The sequence below is a fragment of the Larus michahellis genome, chromosome 3 (genome assembly GCF_964199755.1).
Source record: "Larus michahellis chromosome 3, bLarMic1.1, whole genome shotgun sequence".
NCBI classification, from domain to species: Eukaryota; Metazoa; Chordata; class Aves; order Charadriiformes; family Laridae; genus Larus; species Larus michahellis.
In genome coordinates this window covers 123940414-123957135 of record NC_133898.1, presented here as the reverse complement: position 1 = coordinate 123957135, position 16722 = coordinate 123940414, and the positions used below count along the sequence as shown (strand labels likewise).

At 45.5% G+C, this 16722-nt stretch overlaps 1 protein-coding gene across 1 annotated transcript; it reads left to right on the top strand.

Annotated features, from left to right (window-relative positions):
- Positions 1 to 12184: 12184 nt before the first annotated feature.
- MRPL19 (mitochondrial ribosomal protein L19) lies at positions 12185 to 16244 on the top strand. Its single transcript, XM_074582000.1, has 6 exons — positions 12185 to 12298; positions 12506 to 12617; positions 13090 to 13208; positions 13749 to 13883; positions 14688 to 14869; positions 15615 to 16244. The coding sequence occupies exons 1-6, from the start codon at positions 12223 to 12225 to the stop codon at positions 15828 to 15830; spliced, it is 840 nt and encodes a 279-aa protein (XP_074438101.1). The 5' UTR covers positions 12185 to 12222; the 3' UTR covers positions 15831 to 16244.
- Positions 16245 to 16722: the final 478 nt, after the last annotated feature.

Here is a 16722-nt window from a genome sequence, read left to right as displayed (position 1 = left end):
ACAATGTTTTTCCCATTTGTTTCCTGTTTTACTACCAACCCTCACAGATAACTTACATTGTCGTTCATTTCCACGGGAAGTAAAATTCTTCCTCAGATTCACTTGTCTGGAAGTTTTCTGCTTGTGCTGAGGGAGAAACATGCCATGGTGCGATTTGATACAAACTGGGAATCATCTCAATAATCATCCCTAAAATGATACGTAAGATGACACCACAGACACCTATCCCGAACCTCATGAGTACTGTGGACTCCACCTTGAGGGCATGCGAGCGCAGCAGCATGAAGGACAAGAGTCCTTCAGCGCTCCCCTAGATCCTCCTGTCCCTCATGGGCACACATCCTCGAGATACAGTCACACCTCCTCCTTATTGCAAGTGCTGTTATAACTTACATTGGACATTTCCATTGGGAAAGCCATTTCCATTGCCAGAGACCTTCTTTCCCACAAAATTGATTGTTTCCAAGCATAGCCATGAAGCCTTTGCATAACATCCATGTCTACAGTAATAAGCTGAACCAAGCAAGGGTCTGGACACAGGCACTGCAACTCCTCTGGTTACAGTTACCTGTTACACCAGTCCTTGGCACGCTTTTGACCCAGGACACCTGGCATCCAGACAATTCTTGAGCATGGCTTTGCGGAGTCTACAGGGACTTTGGCCATTCCCAACAGGCAGGAAGGAATCTTCGGAGTTTGATAGCATGAGCACGGACAGAGGATGTGTGCTAAAAGACGCACCAGTGTTTCAGAAGTTCTTAATAGCCATGGTGAAGACACAGCAGCATGGGCTAAGAACTGAATAAATATCCCTGGACCTGGGGCAGACCGGTACTATCTGCCAGTGTCTCAGCATCTTCTCCATCGTGCTACCTAGGCAGGCCTGATTAGAGCTGCCCACAAGCAGTCGCACCTCCAGATGCCAGCACAACTACTGCCCAGGCTGCTACCTGCCGTGCTCCCACCTATTTCCAGCGTTTAGCAGGATAGACCATTCCTACAGGGACATTCAGCAGAGACCGGACTCAAGTTTGAGCTGGTGAAGCCAATGAAAAAAATCTTATTATCTTCCCTGGTTCAGGTTCAGGACTGTCTTCTCCTGTGAGAGTGAACCAACAAGACAGCTCTCTAAGTCCCTCACATCTTTGATCATGGATGGATTTGAACAATTCTAGATTGCAGGAAAGCAATTTCACTGAAGCTCAACACTTTCTAGTGTTCTCTTTATTAAAGGACAGGTCTAGCGGAAGACAGAGCTGAAGAACGCACGAGGAACATGTAGTGAGCAAATCTCCAGCATAATTCGGACAGATCAGCTTTCGCCTCAGGCTTATCACTGCCTAGGGGCACAAGGTATTTCCCTTGGTTTTGTACAGAGAGCAAATCACACAAAAAACCCTCTGGCTCACAGATCACAAACTGGTAAGAAACCAAAGGAAATGCCTTTCTGCTGAATGGATAAAATTCATCCCAAGTGTAATTTCACTGGCATCAGTGCAAACTCAACAACGGACTAGGTCTGCCATTTGCAAGAACAGGTTTATATTCTCCTTTCACATGTGCATAAAAATACATTTTCTTTTCCATTTTTTTAGTCTTTTCTATTTGAAAGGACCATTTCAAGAGTAACTGTGTGCTTCCACGCGCATTTAAGTACTCAGGACAATAATATCATCAGTTATTCATTTTACAATGGTCTCAAGAGACTATCCGGTGACAAAGTCCAGGTGTGCTGGGCATTGCAGACAGTGCTGGACCATGTCATCTAAAGCAGCCTAAGGAACTTACAATGGCGTTGAAGTTCAAGCCATTCAAATCTCTGCACTCCGTAGCCACAGCACCGGTACTAGGGAACTCCAATGAACTTGCTCCTAAGGCAAGTGACACTTCCCGCTGCAGAGAGCTCGTACTGAAATTTTACTGCGTTTGTTGTCCCTGGGCACCTGGCTGAAAGACACATGGCTGATGCCTAATGCAGTAACATTACTTACTGGATGTCGCAGGTGGAGTGATTAACGTCACTTGTAAGAGAGAAGTAGTGAAATGTTTATTAACACAAAACAGTGGTTTAACAAAGTTAGTAGTGAATGCAACAGTGTTTTATGAGATTCAATGCCAGGCTACACTTGATTATTTACTGCATAGAGGCCAGGGTCAGACAAGCTCTCAGGGAGACCCTCCTATTGAGTCACGAGGTTTGGCAAGGACCCCCTTGCTTTCTGAACTCCTCCTCAGAGAGGAGTCTAGGTGCGGCTGGATCCAATCCTAGTCCCAGACTTGGTCAACGGTTTATGTCTAAAGGATTATCTATGCGCCATCAATCCTTATATCACTTAGCTAAGATTTCAAAGTTTAGCATGCTATTAGTCACTTACTGAGAATCTGTTACAGCAAGGAATCTCTCAACCTCGAGGAGCAGAACCTTAAGCGAGCGTCCCCACTCAAGGGGAGATCCTGTCGTGCAGCCCGCTGCCGTGCAGGAGAGCTCAAAGGGCCCTTGGGCTGTCCACTATTTATGGAGTAAGATAATTGACCTATAGTCATATTCTCATGGGAACAGGGTACCTAGGTTCCCACCCCAGACAGTGTTTTGGTTATGTTGCCAGCCATCTCCCCCAGTTCAAGTGCAACTCATAACAACTCCCGCTGATGGCCATGGCTTGAGCAGGAGCCCGGGCCGGAAAAGGGGAAAAGGGGAGAGCACATCGCGACACTGGACCAGCTACAAAGAACACAGAGGAAGGAAGGAGAGTACACAGTGGCTTACAAGAGATTTGCAAATGCCTGAGCTCACCAGGTTAGGCGCTGGCTGGACTGACCCAGTGTATTGCGCAGAGCTGTGTGCGTATGCTAACCATTAGCTTAGGGGATGCAAGCAACAGGGAACTGCGTAAGACCAGTATAAACGGTGGCATTTCTATACACAAGTAACTTGGTTCAAAACAGCTCAGCTGAGGTAAAAAGGGACCAGAGCCCACCCAGCTTCCCACTCCTTTTCTATTTTTGCTGGACCAGCCCTTTGCGGTAGATTGACAAGCCAGCATCACCCTCCCAGCCCTCCCCTGCCCGCCACTCTGGTGCTTGTTCTCTGCCCTGTTCCGCAGTTATCCCCCCGGTGCTATTTCACACACAGCCCTTCCCTAGCTGTTCTCAACCGGAGAGGCTGTTCCCCATGGAGAATCTTTTCTACTTATTACTACACTGCTGATCATTTCTTGCTTTACTTGCCAACCCCATCTTGGACATACGTAACTAGCCAAACCACCTTCTCCCTTCCTGCAGTGACAGGGGAAATCATTTATTTTCAGCTCATGGAATCTACTCCGACACAGCACACCAACTAGCCTCCACATAACCCTTCCTCTGCAAAATGCACCTTCGGACATTAAAGGAAAAGCAGCTGTGCTCATTAAAAGGAGTCTCAGTCCTAAGTGCTGATTTCAGGCACTTTGGTTTTCATCAAAAGAAGATTGCAGCAAATGGTGTTACGAATACCTAGGAGAGCTGAGGACTTCTTCAACTGGTTCGGGAAGCCAGTGTCCATAGATGTTGTCGCTTCCATGGAGGAGGAGGCAGAGACACAAAGCTTGTAAAGCCCAGTTCTCGGGTGAAAGCCCAGTGCTGGGGTGAAAGCCCTGCTGTGAATCCAGGGGAAGCTAAGTGAGACACAAAAGGAAAGAGCAGTTTCTCTCTCCCACCTGTCTTCATGCAATAATACTGCATGCAGTTGAACCAATGTAGTGGAAAATAATTCTGTGGTTTCTAAAGGCTTTTGCAAAACAAGGGATATTGGATCACATTTTCTCCTCAGTTTAGTCACTGCTCACACCGTAACGAAGAGCAGAAGTTGGCTTGCTTTGTTTAAAATAATGAGAAGCTGTGACTTTGAGCAATTTCATCATAAATTTTTGTCCTGCTTTTTCTCCTGCATGAGCAGGTTGTGATAGTGGGTATAATTTACTATGACAAACCACTAGTATTAATGCATTAATCAAGAAAAACAAATGGTCCCCCTTTCAAATCTCCTGCCCACCTAGAGAGAGTAATGGGGTTATAAATGGAGAAAGAACAAATATTGACTCCATGAAATGTAAAGGTACCTGGGAGTTCAACCATCAGTCTTTAGATTACACTTGCCTTTCAAGATGAATGGGATTTCTTTCATAATCCATTTTGATTATTTTTTTAAGCATCTCAGGAAACAGGATGGGGACATGCAACTCCCTGCTCTCTTTAGGCTTTCAAGATGTTCCAGACTGTTTCTGAAGGACGATACCTCTGATTTCTGGAATGAGGTAGATGCTCCCAGCCCAAGAGTTGTCTTTCAGTTTGATGTAAGTACTGAAGGAGCTGCCTGGACTGGTCAATGAGTTACTTGTTTGATGACTTTCTGTAAGATGGCTCCAGAGACTCACCCTCCATCACTGACACTATGGAAACTCAGGGACACAGCCACTCCTTGGCATCTGGACCCATACAGGACTTGAGAGGATGCAAGAATTTACTCCCTAAGGGAAAAGCCTCTGGCACCAATTACCAAACTTAATCTTACTTTGTCACACACTCTTCATCCCCCTCCAAACTCATAATCATAGAATAGTTTGTGTTGGAAGGGACTTTAAAGGTCATCTAGTCCAATCCCCCTGCAATGAGCAGGGACACCTTCAATTAAGTCAGGTTGCTCAAAGCCCCGTCCGATCTGACCTTGAACGTTTCCAGGGATGGAGCATCTACCACCTCTCTGGGCAACCTGGGCCAGAGTTTCACCACCCTCATTGTAAAAAATTTCTTCCTCATATCTAGTCTAAATCTTCCCTCTTTTAGCTTAAAGCCATTATCCCTTGTCCTTTCATTGCAGGCACTGCTAAAAAGTTTCTCCCCGTCTTTCCTGTAGGCCCCCTTTAAGTACTGAAAGGCCGCAATAGGGTCTCCCTGGAGCCTTCTCTTCTCCAGGCTGAATAACCCCAACTCTCTCAGCCTGTCCTCACAGCAGAGGTGCTCCAGCCCTCTGATCATTTTCATGGCCCTTTCCCTTCTCTGGAGCTGCCCCAACAGGTCCATGTCTTTCCTGTGCTGAGGGCTCCAGAGCTGGACACAGGACTCCAGGTGGGGTCTCACCAGAGCAGAGCACAGAGGCAGAATCACCTCCCTTGACCTGCTGGCCATGCTGCTTTTGATACAGCCCAGGATACAGCCGACCTTCTGGGCTGCAAGTGCCCGGAGTACTTGGGAGTCCTTCTTGGCAGGGATGCTCTCAATCCCTTTGTTCCCCAGCGTGTATTGATATGAGCAACCCAGGTGCAGGACCCTGCACTTGGCCTTGTTGAACCTCATGAGGTTCACATGAGCCTACTTCTCAAGCTTGTTCAGGTCCCTCTGGATGGCATCCCATCCCTCAGGTGTGTCAACTGCACCACTCAGCTTGGCATCATCTACAAACTTGCCGAGGGTGCACTCGATCCCACTGTCTATGTCATTGATGAAGATGATTGGGGCGTGTTTTGACATAAGATTGATTGATTGAAGAACAGTACTGGTCCCAATACGGACCTTTAATGGATACCACTTGTCACCAATCTCCATCTGGACATTGAGCCATCGACCACCACCATTTGGATACGACCATCCAACTAATTCCTCATCCACCGAACAGTCCACCCATCAAATCCATATCTCTCCAATTTAGAGAGAAGGATGTTGTGGGGGACCATATCAAAGGCCTTACAGAAGTCCAGATAGATTACATCCATAGCTTTGCCCTTGTCCACTGATGTAGTGACTCCACCATAGAAAGCCACAGGGTTGGTCAGGCAGGACTTGCCCTTGGTGAAGCCATGCTGGCTGTCTCAAATCACCTCCCTGTCCTCCATGTGCCTTAGCACAGCTTCTAGGAAGATCTGTTCCATGATCTTCCCAGGTACAGAGGTGAGGTTGACAGGTCGGTAGTTCCCAGGGTCCTCCTTTCTACCCCTTTTTAAAATGGGTGCAATGTTTCCCTTTCTCCAGCCACCAGGGACTTCACCTGACGGCCATGACATTCCAAATATCACGGAGAGTGGCTTGGCAACTATGTTAGCCAGTTCCCTCAGGACTCTGGGATGCATCTTGTCAGGTCCCATAGGCTGAGGTATGTTCAGGTTCCTCAGGTGGTCCCAAACCTGATCTTCTCTTACAGTGGGAGTCTCTTTGCTCTTTCAGTCCCTGTCTTTCAGGGATGATAATGTCTCATGCATTTAACTCTGAAGCAACACTATACCTGTCTTCTACACAGACTATTGGTGTCTACTTCAGATGCATTTCAACAATGGCTTCCACATTAGATTTAATTCCTCTTAAAAATGTCTTTCTGAATTGGAAAATTAGGAGAATTGAGTGTTTCATGAATACTGCGATAAGCCAGGGTTGCTGTCCCTTCTGTAACCTGTAAGGGTGCCAGGCAGCCCACAGGGAACTCTATACTGAGCGGGGACACATCCAAGAGCCAAAACCCCAAGAGGAACTGCAAAGCCAGTCGCATCTTAAATTCTCAATGATCTGAAGAAAACACAGATTCCAAGAGGAATTTAAAGATACTTCTGACTCTGAAAATAGGGCCAGTATCTACTGAGGCATTGGCAAAGCTGCCAACAAACCAGTTCATATTTCATGAATGACCTGCACCCTGATAGAAATCATTGGCACCTGTTTTTTTCCTTCTCCCATAAAGGTTATACAATAACAATTTATCCTTCAGGGCTGTAGCACAACAAAGGGGAAAGGAAACGGAAGAAAATAGGTGTGCATGAACACGCTGGTGATGTGCCATGGAAGCCATGCCCATTGCCAGAGGCCCTCCAGGAGCCTCAGGCTCAGGGGAGCAGATGTGATCGCTTCTCCAGCAACTGCACGCAAAGGAGAGAACATGCAGTTGGTCTCACAGGGTTAACCACGCGTGGCTCCAAAATGAACGAGGCCTGGGGGTGTTTTGACAGAATGAGCTGAGGATTTTCCAGTCCATCGCTTCTCCAAGCTCAGTGCTAGGATGCTGTGTCTGAAGAACAGTTCTCCCTCTCCTCTTTGCTTGCTCTACAGTAAGGTAAAAAATGTAATTGCGGATGCCTGATGGCCACCTTAACGAACAGCTGTTCAAGCCAGAAGGGTCTGACACCTTAGGTTATTTTAAGCAACATTTTGGGATATCTTTGATTATTAAGTTTCAGCAGGGTCAACTCACCTTAAGCTAACCCACAACTCATGTCTCATTAAAGGGAAATTTCCAGAAGGACTAGAGCTGACATCAGATTGTTTAAACACTCTAATAAAATCCACTATACTCAAACCTTTCTAGAGCAGTCTATAGAGCTGTTTTGGTACCTGGGATAAACAGGACACAGAGGAATCCAGGCACTACCTTGTGCCCATGCTGACATGGTTTTGCAAGAGAGCCTGAAGGACTCAGATATTCCTGGACTATGTGATATACGTGACCCCTCAGTCTGAAGGGAGCTATGTCTGCTTCACCAGACACTGGTAAGGCTACAGCAACTATGAATGACTTGACAGTTGCTCTGCAAAGGCCACAATTTAGCTAGGAAAAAAGCAGATTCTGGGCTGCTTCTCTTGGGAAGACATCACCATGGAAGCCACGAAGCAGTGGAACTACTCCACACCACAGAGTCTGTCTGTGTCCTTCCAGTTAGCTTCCTGCGGCCTCCATTTCTCTGCTGGAAAAGCAGCTCAGGAGACCCTCAGAAGTGCCAGATAACAGCTCAGCATCTCCTAGCAATAAGGACATATTGAACATTTGAGGAGATTGACCCTTTAATCTTTCTTCCTCCCACTCTGACATTTGGGTGATGCCTCTGTGAGCAGGGATCACTTCCAGGCTCTGCACCTGGTCTTGCAACCGTAGAAACCAACGAAACACAGATGAGAGGACGAGAGATGCATTTCTGCCACATTGTTGCATAAATGGCGGGGAAGGAGCTTTACTCCTGAGGTAAAAAATGCCAAAGTAAGGTTTTAAAAATGAATTATCAAAAGCAATGTTTCCATTTTCAAATCCAACCGACACCAAACTGTGCCAAGCCTTGAAGTCTGTATTGAGACAGTGCTCACTCACTTCGTCTCACGTGAAGGAGATGACCATATGTGTTTTCTGCACATGCAGAGAGGAAAAGGTGGGGAAGACCCTCCATGAGCCAGCCCCATTTCTTTTGGAATCTGGGGACAACCAGCTGCCTCTTCTCAACCCTGAATGCACAATAGACGACATCTCCAGAGCAGCTCAGCCCCTTGTAGACAGCTCTTTCTGTTTAGAGACAATAACAGCAGGTGTTACCACCATTTACTGTGTTTCCTCTAAAAAGACCATGCAAATTCCCTCAGGCAACATGAAAATTCCCTCCCTTCTTCACACCCTCTGACACTCCACAGACAGCTGTGTTGGGGCTGCTGCAACGTGGCCTCTGGTGTTTAGAAGAAATCTCTGGGATTTCAGACTGCAATACAGACTATTTCAGAAAGTGTTATTGACAGCCTTCATCCTGGTGCTGCAGAGACTGATGAACGTATCTGTGCTGGGACGGAAGCACCGTGTCCCTGGCCTCGTGGGGACAGAAGCAGGTTAAATCCAGACAGCACGTGTCAGATGTAGGTAGGCAGGTCAGCTGGAGCCAGGAAGCAGCCTGCCGATGTTCACACAACTCAGAGTAAGAGCCTTGACCCGATGCTGCTAATAAGTTTTGGGGTTTCCTAACTCACATTCAGCATCATACCAACCCAGATGTGTCCTAGACCTCAAATAACTGTCTCTGAACTCGTTCTGAGCCAAGACCAGTACAGTCTGTTGGGCACCTCTACATCAGAAACATATACATAACCCTTCCCTATCTAGCCAAAAGCAGCATATGATCTGAGAAGGTCTGTTCTTCAGGCTTTGCTTACAGCACATAAAACAAAAATGAATGGCTCAGAGTCACAAAGAAAGGGTGGAGCAAAACACAAGGCAGGTGTCCTTCATCCGAGGGTAGTCCCTAAATATCTGCGGTTTTTCCTCTAATGAGCAGAACCATCATTCATTGCAATCTTTGGCAAGGAAGTGTGTTTCTACATAGGTCCAAGAGGGATCATTATACAGGCGACCTGAGAGAGAATACGTTGTCTTTATTGATACATCTGCAAGGACACAAACATAAGACAGGTCACTGAAACATCCATGCCAAAAGAGATTTCATTTTGAAATAGGCTGGAGGTGGAAGCATGTCCAGCTGGATAGTCGAGTGAACCCGAACTCTCAATGCATGCTGTGGCCAAAGGGCCTACCTCAGTACTGGGTATAAACACAGCTGATGACTATGAGCTATCCTGTCTCTGATTCGGGATGACTGTGAGCACTCCTGAACTGTCATGTTCAGTTTTGAAACAAACAGTTCAAGAAGGATATTGAACAACTGGAAGAGACTTCCATGACAGTAACAAGTTTAATGGAAGACCTTGTCCCCATCCTACTTCCATAGACGAGAGGGGATCAAGCTAAGCACTGTTTTCTACCTGTCTGGATTTTCTTCCTAAGGAAACTCGAACACCCAGACAGGGAATCACAGTGCATTTTGGTAGGAACAAAAAAACACTTGAGGGCACAGCATCCCTAAATTGAGTCACAGCTGCCTAGGCATTGTGGAAACGCTCCTACAGTGTGCTCCATGGGACATCCCTGCTCCTCCAGGGTAGATTTGGCCAAAACTTCTTATCAAAAAGAACTTAAAGACTGAGTTGACCATGACTACCTGAGAGGAAGACACACACTTAGTAATAGGGGGCTGTAATTCAAGCTGGGCAAGCAACCACAAATAATTTTTTTATAGTAGCAGTAAGGAACCACAGGTGAGCTTCCCCAGGACCTGACAGGGGGAACTAGAAATATGCTCAACTCAAACAGAATTAATTCAGAGAAGTCCCAAAGTCTGTTTAATCTTTGCCAGATCATCTGAGCACAGTGATGCCTTTATGAATTTCATCCTACTCCTAGAAGCATTTTACAGAAATTATTAACTCCTGCGATTGTAAAGTGATCCATATTTTCATAGATTGTGTTATATAAACAAAAAAATTAGGAAGGCAGCCCTTCCTCTACTCTGTCTGACCTGCTCAGCAAATAAATTCAAATTGAGTCCCTTGAACCTGTATTTTGAACTCAAGCTGTCCCTGAAAAAAGAGACCCAAGAAGTGGAGGTCCACCACGAGTAAGAAGCTCACACAGTACAACAGACGAACCTAAGGAAACACCTGTCTGCAATTCAACCTTCATAACCTGCACTTGTGCTCATTAGAAATGGAAAGCTGGGGTACACCTGAATGGCTTAGCCACAAAAATCAGTGGTGCCTTGATGTCAGGGCGTCTCAGCAGGCCACGCTGGAACCAGACACAGGGTGCAGGGCCCTGCAGGTAACCTCAAGTGAAGGGAAGTTCACTTACAGTACTTTGGAAATCCCTGTGCTTGATGCAGTATCAGGCTGTCGACATGGTCTTGTTAGGCTGCAATCAACAGCGGTCAGCCAAGGAGTTAGAAATGGCTCCCTTACACTGAAGCATCCAATTCTCCTCTTTAAAGACAGCTGTGAGGCAGGAATCTGCAGTTTTCCAAGTCGTAACCCACACACCTCCTTATAGCTGTTTTGGGATCTCTATTAAACTATTGGAACTACCCCTCTATTCCTTAACCCACCCTGAGATATATTCTTCTGCCTTTTTAATAGCGTGAGGTAGCGACAAAAGCTTAAAAAATGAATAATCTTGAGAAGGAATCCTTGCTTCAAGCGGTGTGCTCAGTGTTGGTGGCGATTTTTCTGTATTTTAAGGGTCAGAGTGCCCTCTTCTGTCCCATCCGTGTCCTGATTATTAACTCACTTCGTGTTAGATCAGCAGATTATCAAGAAAAACCGTGACTTGTCTTCTGCACACCCTATCATCTTCTAAAGCATAGTTAAGAAACCACACAGGTGATCATAAATTATAAAATAACTCTCATTAATGCAGGGCTCAGGCAGGCTATAAAGCTGCCACCAATAAAAGGGGCTGGGGGAACATCACAGACAACATGATTTATCTAATTAGTTGATGAGGTCAGGCATATTTTGAAGTGAATCTCTGCAAAGTTTGAACAGTGGGGTGTTATTTAATAGCTTTGCACTCTGCATTTAAACTTTGCCTCTCTCCTGCCTGCGTAGCCGCTTAATTGAATCCAGACTGTTACTGATACCTGAGGAAATTTGACTGAAACAAACATATTAGAAGTAGCTCAATAATACCAATGTATATAATTTCTGAACCAACCATGGTGAAATCACTAGGACTGCAGGTTATCTGAATTATGGATAGAGCTAACAATGGCCCAGATAAAAATTATTAGCTGAGGCCTTCTATCATGAAAACGTGCACGAGTGTGTTTCTGGAAACCACATAACCACTTTTGTGCAGCAAAGTCAGCGTTGATAAACTGTTGTGGAACCCCCTGATGTCCCAAGGAGCTCCTACAAACGTGCCCACACTGTAATCCCACCCCTGATGAGCCCAGAAACACCCTGGAAGATCCAGCTTTGCAGCCCAAGGCCACAGGGCCTGTCACTCCCCCCTTCCACGTCTGCCTTAGGGCTGGGCATGCTCTCTCGACCTGCTTTTGGGTGCTTCTCCCCCACACGAAATCTCTTTAAGGGATGGGCTTGAAACGAGCCATTTTGTTTGATCTCAAGGTTCGATCTGAACCCGCTCTGCTTCAGCAGGGAGGTCGAACCGGATGATCTCCAGAAGTCCCTTCCGACCCAAACCATTCTGTGATTCTGCCATTTGTTTCCTCCCGCCCTTGAAGGGGCACCTGGCTCCAGGACCAACCGACCACCCTCCCTGCCAGCCGCCCCCACCCTGGGAGGGGGCAGACACAGCAGCCTGGTGCCATTCGGGGTCTCCCTCAGAGCAGGGGCCCACCACTGAAGCAGGGACCAGCCACAGCCCCACGGACCCTCCAGCAGGGCAGGCCAGGGCCCCTTCCTCAGGTATGAAGCGGGCCGCCCCACAGCCGGGTTCTGGCATGGAGAAGCCCCCCAGGAGCCGAGGCGGGCCCTGCAGAGCCGGGAAGGCCGCACCGCCAGCCATAGCTTCGCGCTTGGGGCTACTTTGTCCCTATGCGCTGGCCGTAGCGGCGCTGCGCGCATGCGCCGGCGGGGACGGAAGTGGCCGCAGTCGCCATGGCAGCCGCCTGCGGGAGGCTGGTGCCGCGCTGTGCCGCCGCGGGGGCGGTGGGCTTCGCCGCCCTGCCTGGCCGTGAGGACCGCCCTTGTCCCTCATCCCACTTATCCCCCTTCAGCCCGGCGCCCTCCGCCTGCCCGCTATCCTTCAGCGCGCCCCGGCTTGTTTGTCCGGAGAGCGGGGCGGAGGGGTGGCCCCGGGCCTGCTTTGCGGGGGTGGGATCTGCCGGGGGCAGTTCGGCTTGAAGGCACAGGGGGGTTTAAAATTAATTTATTTTTACAGGGTGCTTTTCTTCCTCGGGCTATCGAGTTAGCAGTGATGGGAAGCCGGAAAAATTTCAGCCACCTCCAAAGCCCGTCATTATTGACAAGCAGAAGCAGAGAGAGGAGAGGAGGTGAGGTGTCCTGGTGCTTGTCGCAGTGTGGTCAGGTCTGCTGGCAGGCTGGTAGTTGCGTGAGCGCCTCCTTAAAGCTCCAAGGCGTTATTGCACAAAAAGTATTTGCCAAGTTCTACCTAAGGTAATTTATGTTGATATGTGCTTAAAAAACCCTTAAAAATACTGTGTTCTAACAGTATTCTAGATACAGTGCACAATAACAGTGTTTTAGAGTTCCTGAAAGCAGTGGAACAGGGACAGAAGTGTACAGCGGTGAAGATTTTTGCAGATTTGGGGTTGATGTGTGAGGTTTTCATCTGTTAAAGTCATGCATCTCTTCAGTATGCAACAAGGTGACGGGGACATGGGTCCTGTGTCTGCCTTTGACTCAGACCTTGAGATCAACTGTAAGTGTGTACATTACTGTTTGTGAGGTGGAGCTGCAAATGCTTTTGCTTTTACACTTACAAAAGTTTGTATTTTCTTACAGGTTCTTGAGCCCTGAATTTATACCTCCCAGAGGGAGAACAGATCCTCTTAAATTTTATATAGAAAGAAAGGATATGATACAGAGGCGGAAAGTCTTCAACATCCCAGAGTTCTATGTTGGTCAGTAACGGCACTAGAACTTTCCTAATTTTATCAGTATTTTTTGTAGGGTGGGGTGATAAAAGGTGTGTTTTCGTGTTGTAGAGAATATCACAGAACAGCACAGTATCAGGTATGTTAGATCAACTAGTATGTGTTTCTGTACATACTTCTTAGTATTTTAAATTCGTATTTACATCCAGTTTCCATTAAAAGTGTAATAGTAATGTGTTTCTTGTGTGTTTTTTAAATCCTGACGCTGTAGCATGTGGTTTACCAGTAAATCTCAAGGAAGGAAAATACATTAGATTATTTGTATTCAGTTTGCATAACGAAGAGTAAAAGATAAAGGTGAAGAAGCTTCGTAGTTAACCTGCAGAATCACTTAATTAATATATTAATTCAGGGCATCTTAGAAGTTTGTTCTGTTTCTGTCAGTTTTCATGGAAAATAAAACCTTTTCAAAACTAACCTAAAATTTTGTCTGACTCTCTTCCTGCATTTTGGTACGTATTTACTTGAACAGTCTATTTATTTTAATTGATTTTTTTTTTTTGGCAGGCAGTGTACTCGCCGTTACTACTGCAGATCCGTACGCCAACGAGAAAGCCATCCGGTTTGTGGGCATCTGCATTCAAAGAGGAGGCAAAGGACTTGGCGCTACCTTTGTCCTTCGGAATGTTATAGAAGACCAAGGTGGGTTTTTAACTGCAGTAATTATGCTAGATAGAAATGGTAAGCAAAAGATGTTGACGTCCTACGTGATGGGATGTTTGGTGTAGAAATTTAGTCTGTGGAGAGGATGACAATAGATTAAACTGAAATCGTGAGTCTACCCACTAGGAGATACTGCAAATTTAAAACTATACACAGAGATGCTGGTGTGCCATGCAACAGCTTAGTAATTTTTGTGTATATACTTAGTGATTTTTAGATCTACTATGGTTGTGCTTATACTTGAGCCTGGGCAGTAAAAATGTAAATATTAGCCCAGTTTGAGCCCTGTGTTTGCATGAACTGGGGACATATACGTGAACTATTTAAGAAACAATAGATTTTATAATAGGTTCATATTCTGTTTTATGACAAAATGGGGGGAGATGCAAATACTGATGTTCTGAGAGCAAATAGGAGAGGGGTGGGTGTCTTTATATACACTACACATACAGTGAGATAGATAGCAACAGCCATTGTAACCGAAAGGGAGTAAAGTTTAAAACCCAAGCTCATGTTCCTCAAATTCAAGCCATTTGATGTCTGTCTCTTAAGCCATTCTGTTATCGAAGATTTGACTTACAAAAAAGAAACCTGCATTTGCCTGTGCAGACACAATGCACGAGTGCAATCACGCATGCACGCAGCGCTCTATGTGGTAGTTCTCTGTATAAGTAAAAAGCAATTCTTGAATAATACAGGAGCGTATAACACTGAAGTAATCCCAATTAGGTGTTAGTATTTCTAACGAATTTGATTCATTAAACCAGACTTTCTTTCTCTAAGGTGTTGAAATGTGCTACGAACTCTACAATCCTCGAATCCAGGCGATCGAGGTTCTGAAGCTGGAAAAGAGGCTGGATGACAACCTGATGTACCTGCGAGATGCCCTCCCTGAGTATAGCACTTTCGATGTGAATATGAAACCCATGTCTCGTTTAGACCATGAAGAAGTTCCTGTAAACAAGGTAGGAGCTGCATGTTTTGGAGGGAAAGTAGAGGATCATTTGGGTAACTTTCATATCTGACTGATATCCTGGAAGCCTTTGCTACATTAGTTACCAGGGTGACAAAAGTATACAAAATAAGGCAAGTCTTTATGCTATTCCTATAGTGAAAGAATGTTGAGAATTTAAGTATCTACCATCCTTAGTTAATTTAGAAGACGTGCAAGGAGTAGTGGCCTTTGCTTGCATCTATGTAACACTCCACAGAGAGGTAAGCTTTTCTTATGGAACTGTTGTTACCGAGCTGGGAGTGGTGTCAGGGAAAGAAGGTAGGATTTGGAAGTCAGCTAAAATCCGCATCAGAGAAGATCCAGAAACCAGCAGACTTTGTCAGAGTGTTGTCTCGTAGCTCAGTAAATTACAGTGATCGTTCCTCCCTTTCCTTGCTACTTTTCTTTTTCCTTAATAAGGAATAGAACTACAAGAGATAAGTTCACTTCACAGGTCAGTTTAAGGACTGTGTAATAATTCAAGACAGTGTTAATTGAAAAGTTTTACAAGATACTGTGACAACATTCACGTGGACACAAAATTGCATTTCTCCTAACAGTGTAAGTAGTAGTTCCTTAACATACTGACAAATTGGTCTGTTTTCTCTTACTTTCCTGCTGCTAGAGCAGCAGTTGTCTTGCCTTTTGCTAAGCTCACAATCAAACTTCTGATTACTTCATACCTTTTAATTATTTTTTTTAATCTTTCACCCCAGCTGCAGGTACGAATGAAACCTAAACCCTGGTCAAAACGGTGGGAAAGGCCAAAATACAATATAAAAGGAATAAAGTTTGATCTGCCTGAAAAGAAAATGAAAGAAGCACAGAAGTGGAGCCAGCCGTGGCTAGAGTTTGATATGCTGCGAGAGTATGATACTTCAAAAATAGAGGATAAAATCTGGAAAGAAGTGAGTGAAGGGCTTAAAAATTAATAATGGTTTTTGCAGTCTAGGAATGGAGAAAATAATATTAACTTTGAATTTACCATATGGATTATCAGTTGTCAAGTTTTGCATGTACATAGACAAGATACACAATAAAGTTAACCTTTCCAGAAAATTCAAAGTGTACAAACTTTCTGTTCCTGAAAGGAAAGTGGGCTCTGTTCACCCCTTTTCCCAAAATGAGAAGCCTCCTTTTTTTAAATTGCAGTTAACAAGAGGGGTTTGCCTCACTCAAGTTAGTTGTGGTGTTGTTTCTAAATACTTCTGTTCCTTCTGTCCTTACAGAGCAGGTAGTGGCCAGCTGTAGAACTGGTTGACTTCAGGAGTGGACCACAGCAGGGAAGTGGCCATGGCTGAGCCAACCGTGCACCCTCAGAGTAGGGGCTGTTTAGTTTTCCCACTAAAAAAAAAAACAAACAAACAACAAACCACATCTCTGTTAGAGCAGTAATACTAATCCACTACTACAGTGCAAATACAAGTGCTCTGAAATCAGTTTTGAAGAACTGAGGCAGTTTAAGCCAAATCACGTGAATTAGTGTAAGGTTCACGATGAAATGCTCACAAAGTGTCAGAGCAGGTTCTCAATACTGGGACAGCTGGTTTCATAAAACAGTATTGCCATAGTAGAAGCACACAACAGCTGCGCTCAGGGCCCCCTAACTGCTTTCCCATGCTTACAAGTAATCTTGCTTCCAAAAAGACACATCTACAGAGCTAAGTTGTGATAGAAAAATCTATTTTTATAATAGCACGAGGCTGGTTGCTTCAAGGGAGACCTTTAGGAGAACAAGAGAAAAGCAATGAGATCGTGCTCTTCAGACTGGTGGCATTCTGAGACAAAAAGCAACAGAAGTTATTAGAAAGCAGGATTTGCAAC

What these genes read in the sequence shown, in the direction of transcription:
- MRPL19 (XM_074582000.1), top strand. Translation starts at nt 12,223, where the DNA reads ATGGCAGCCGCCTGCGGGAGGCTGGTGCCGCGCTGTGCCGCCGCGGGG. An exon ending in CTTCGCCGCCCTGCCTGGCC is followed by an intron (nt 12,299 to 12,505) that starts GTGAGGACCGCC and finishes TTATTTTTACAG; the next exon opens with GGTGCTTTTCTTCCTCGGGC. An exon ending in AAGAAGTTCCTGTAAACAAG is followed by an intron (nt 14,870 to 15,614) that starts GTAGGAGCTGCA and finishes CTTTCACCCCAG; the next exon opens with CTGCAGGTACGAATGAAACC.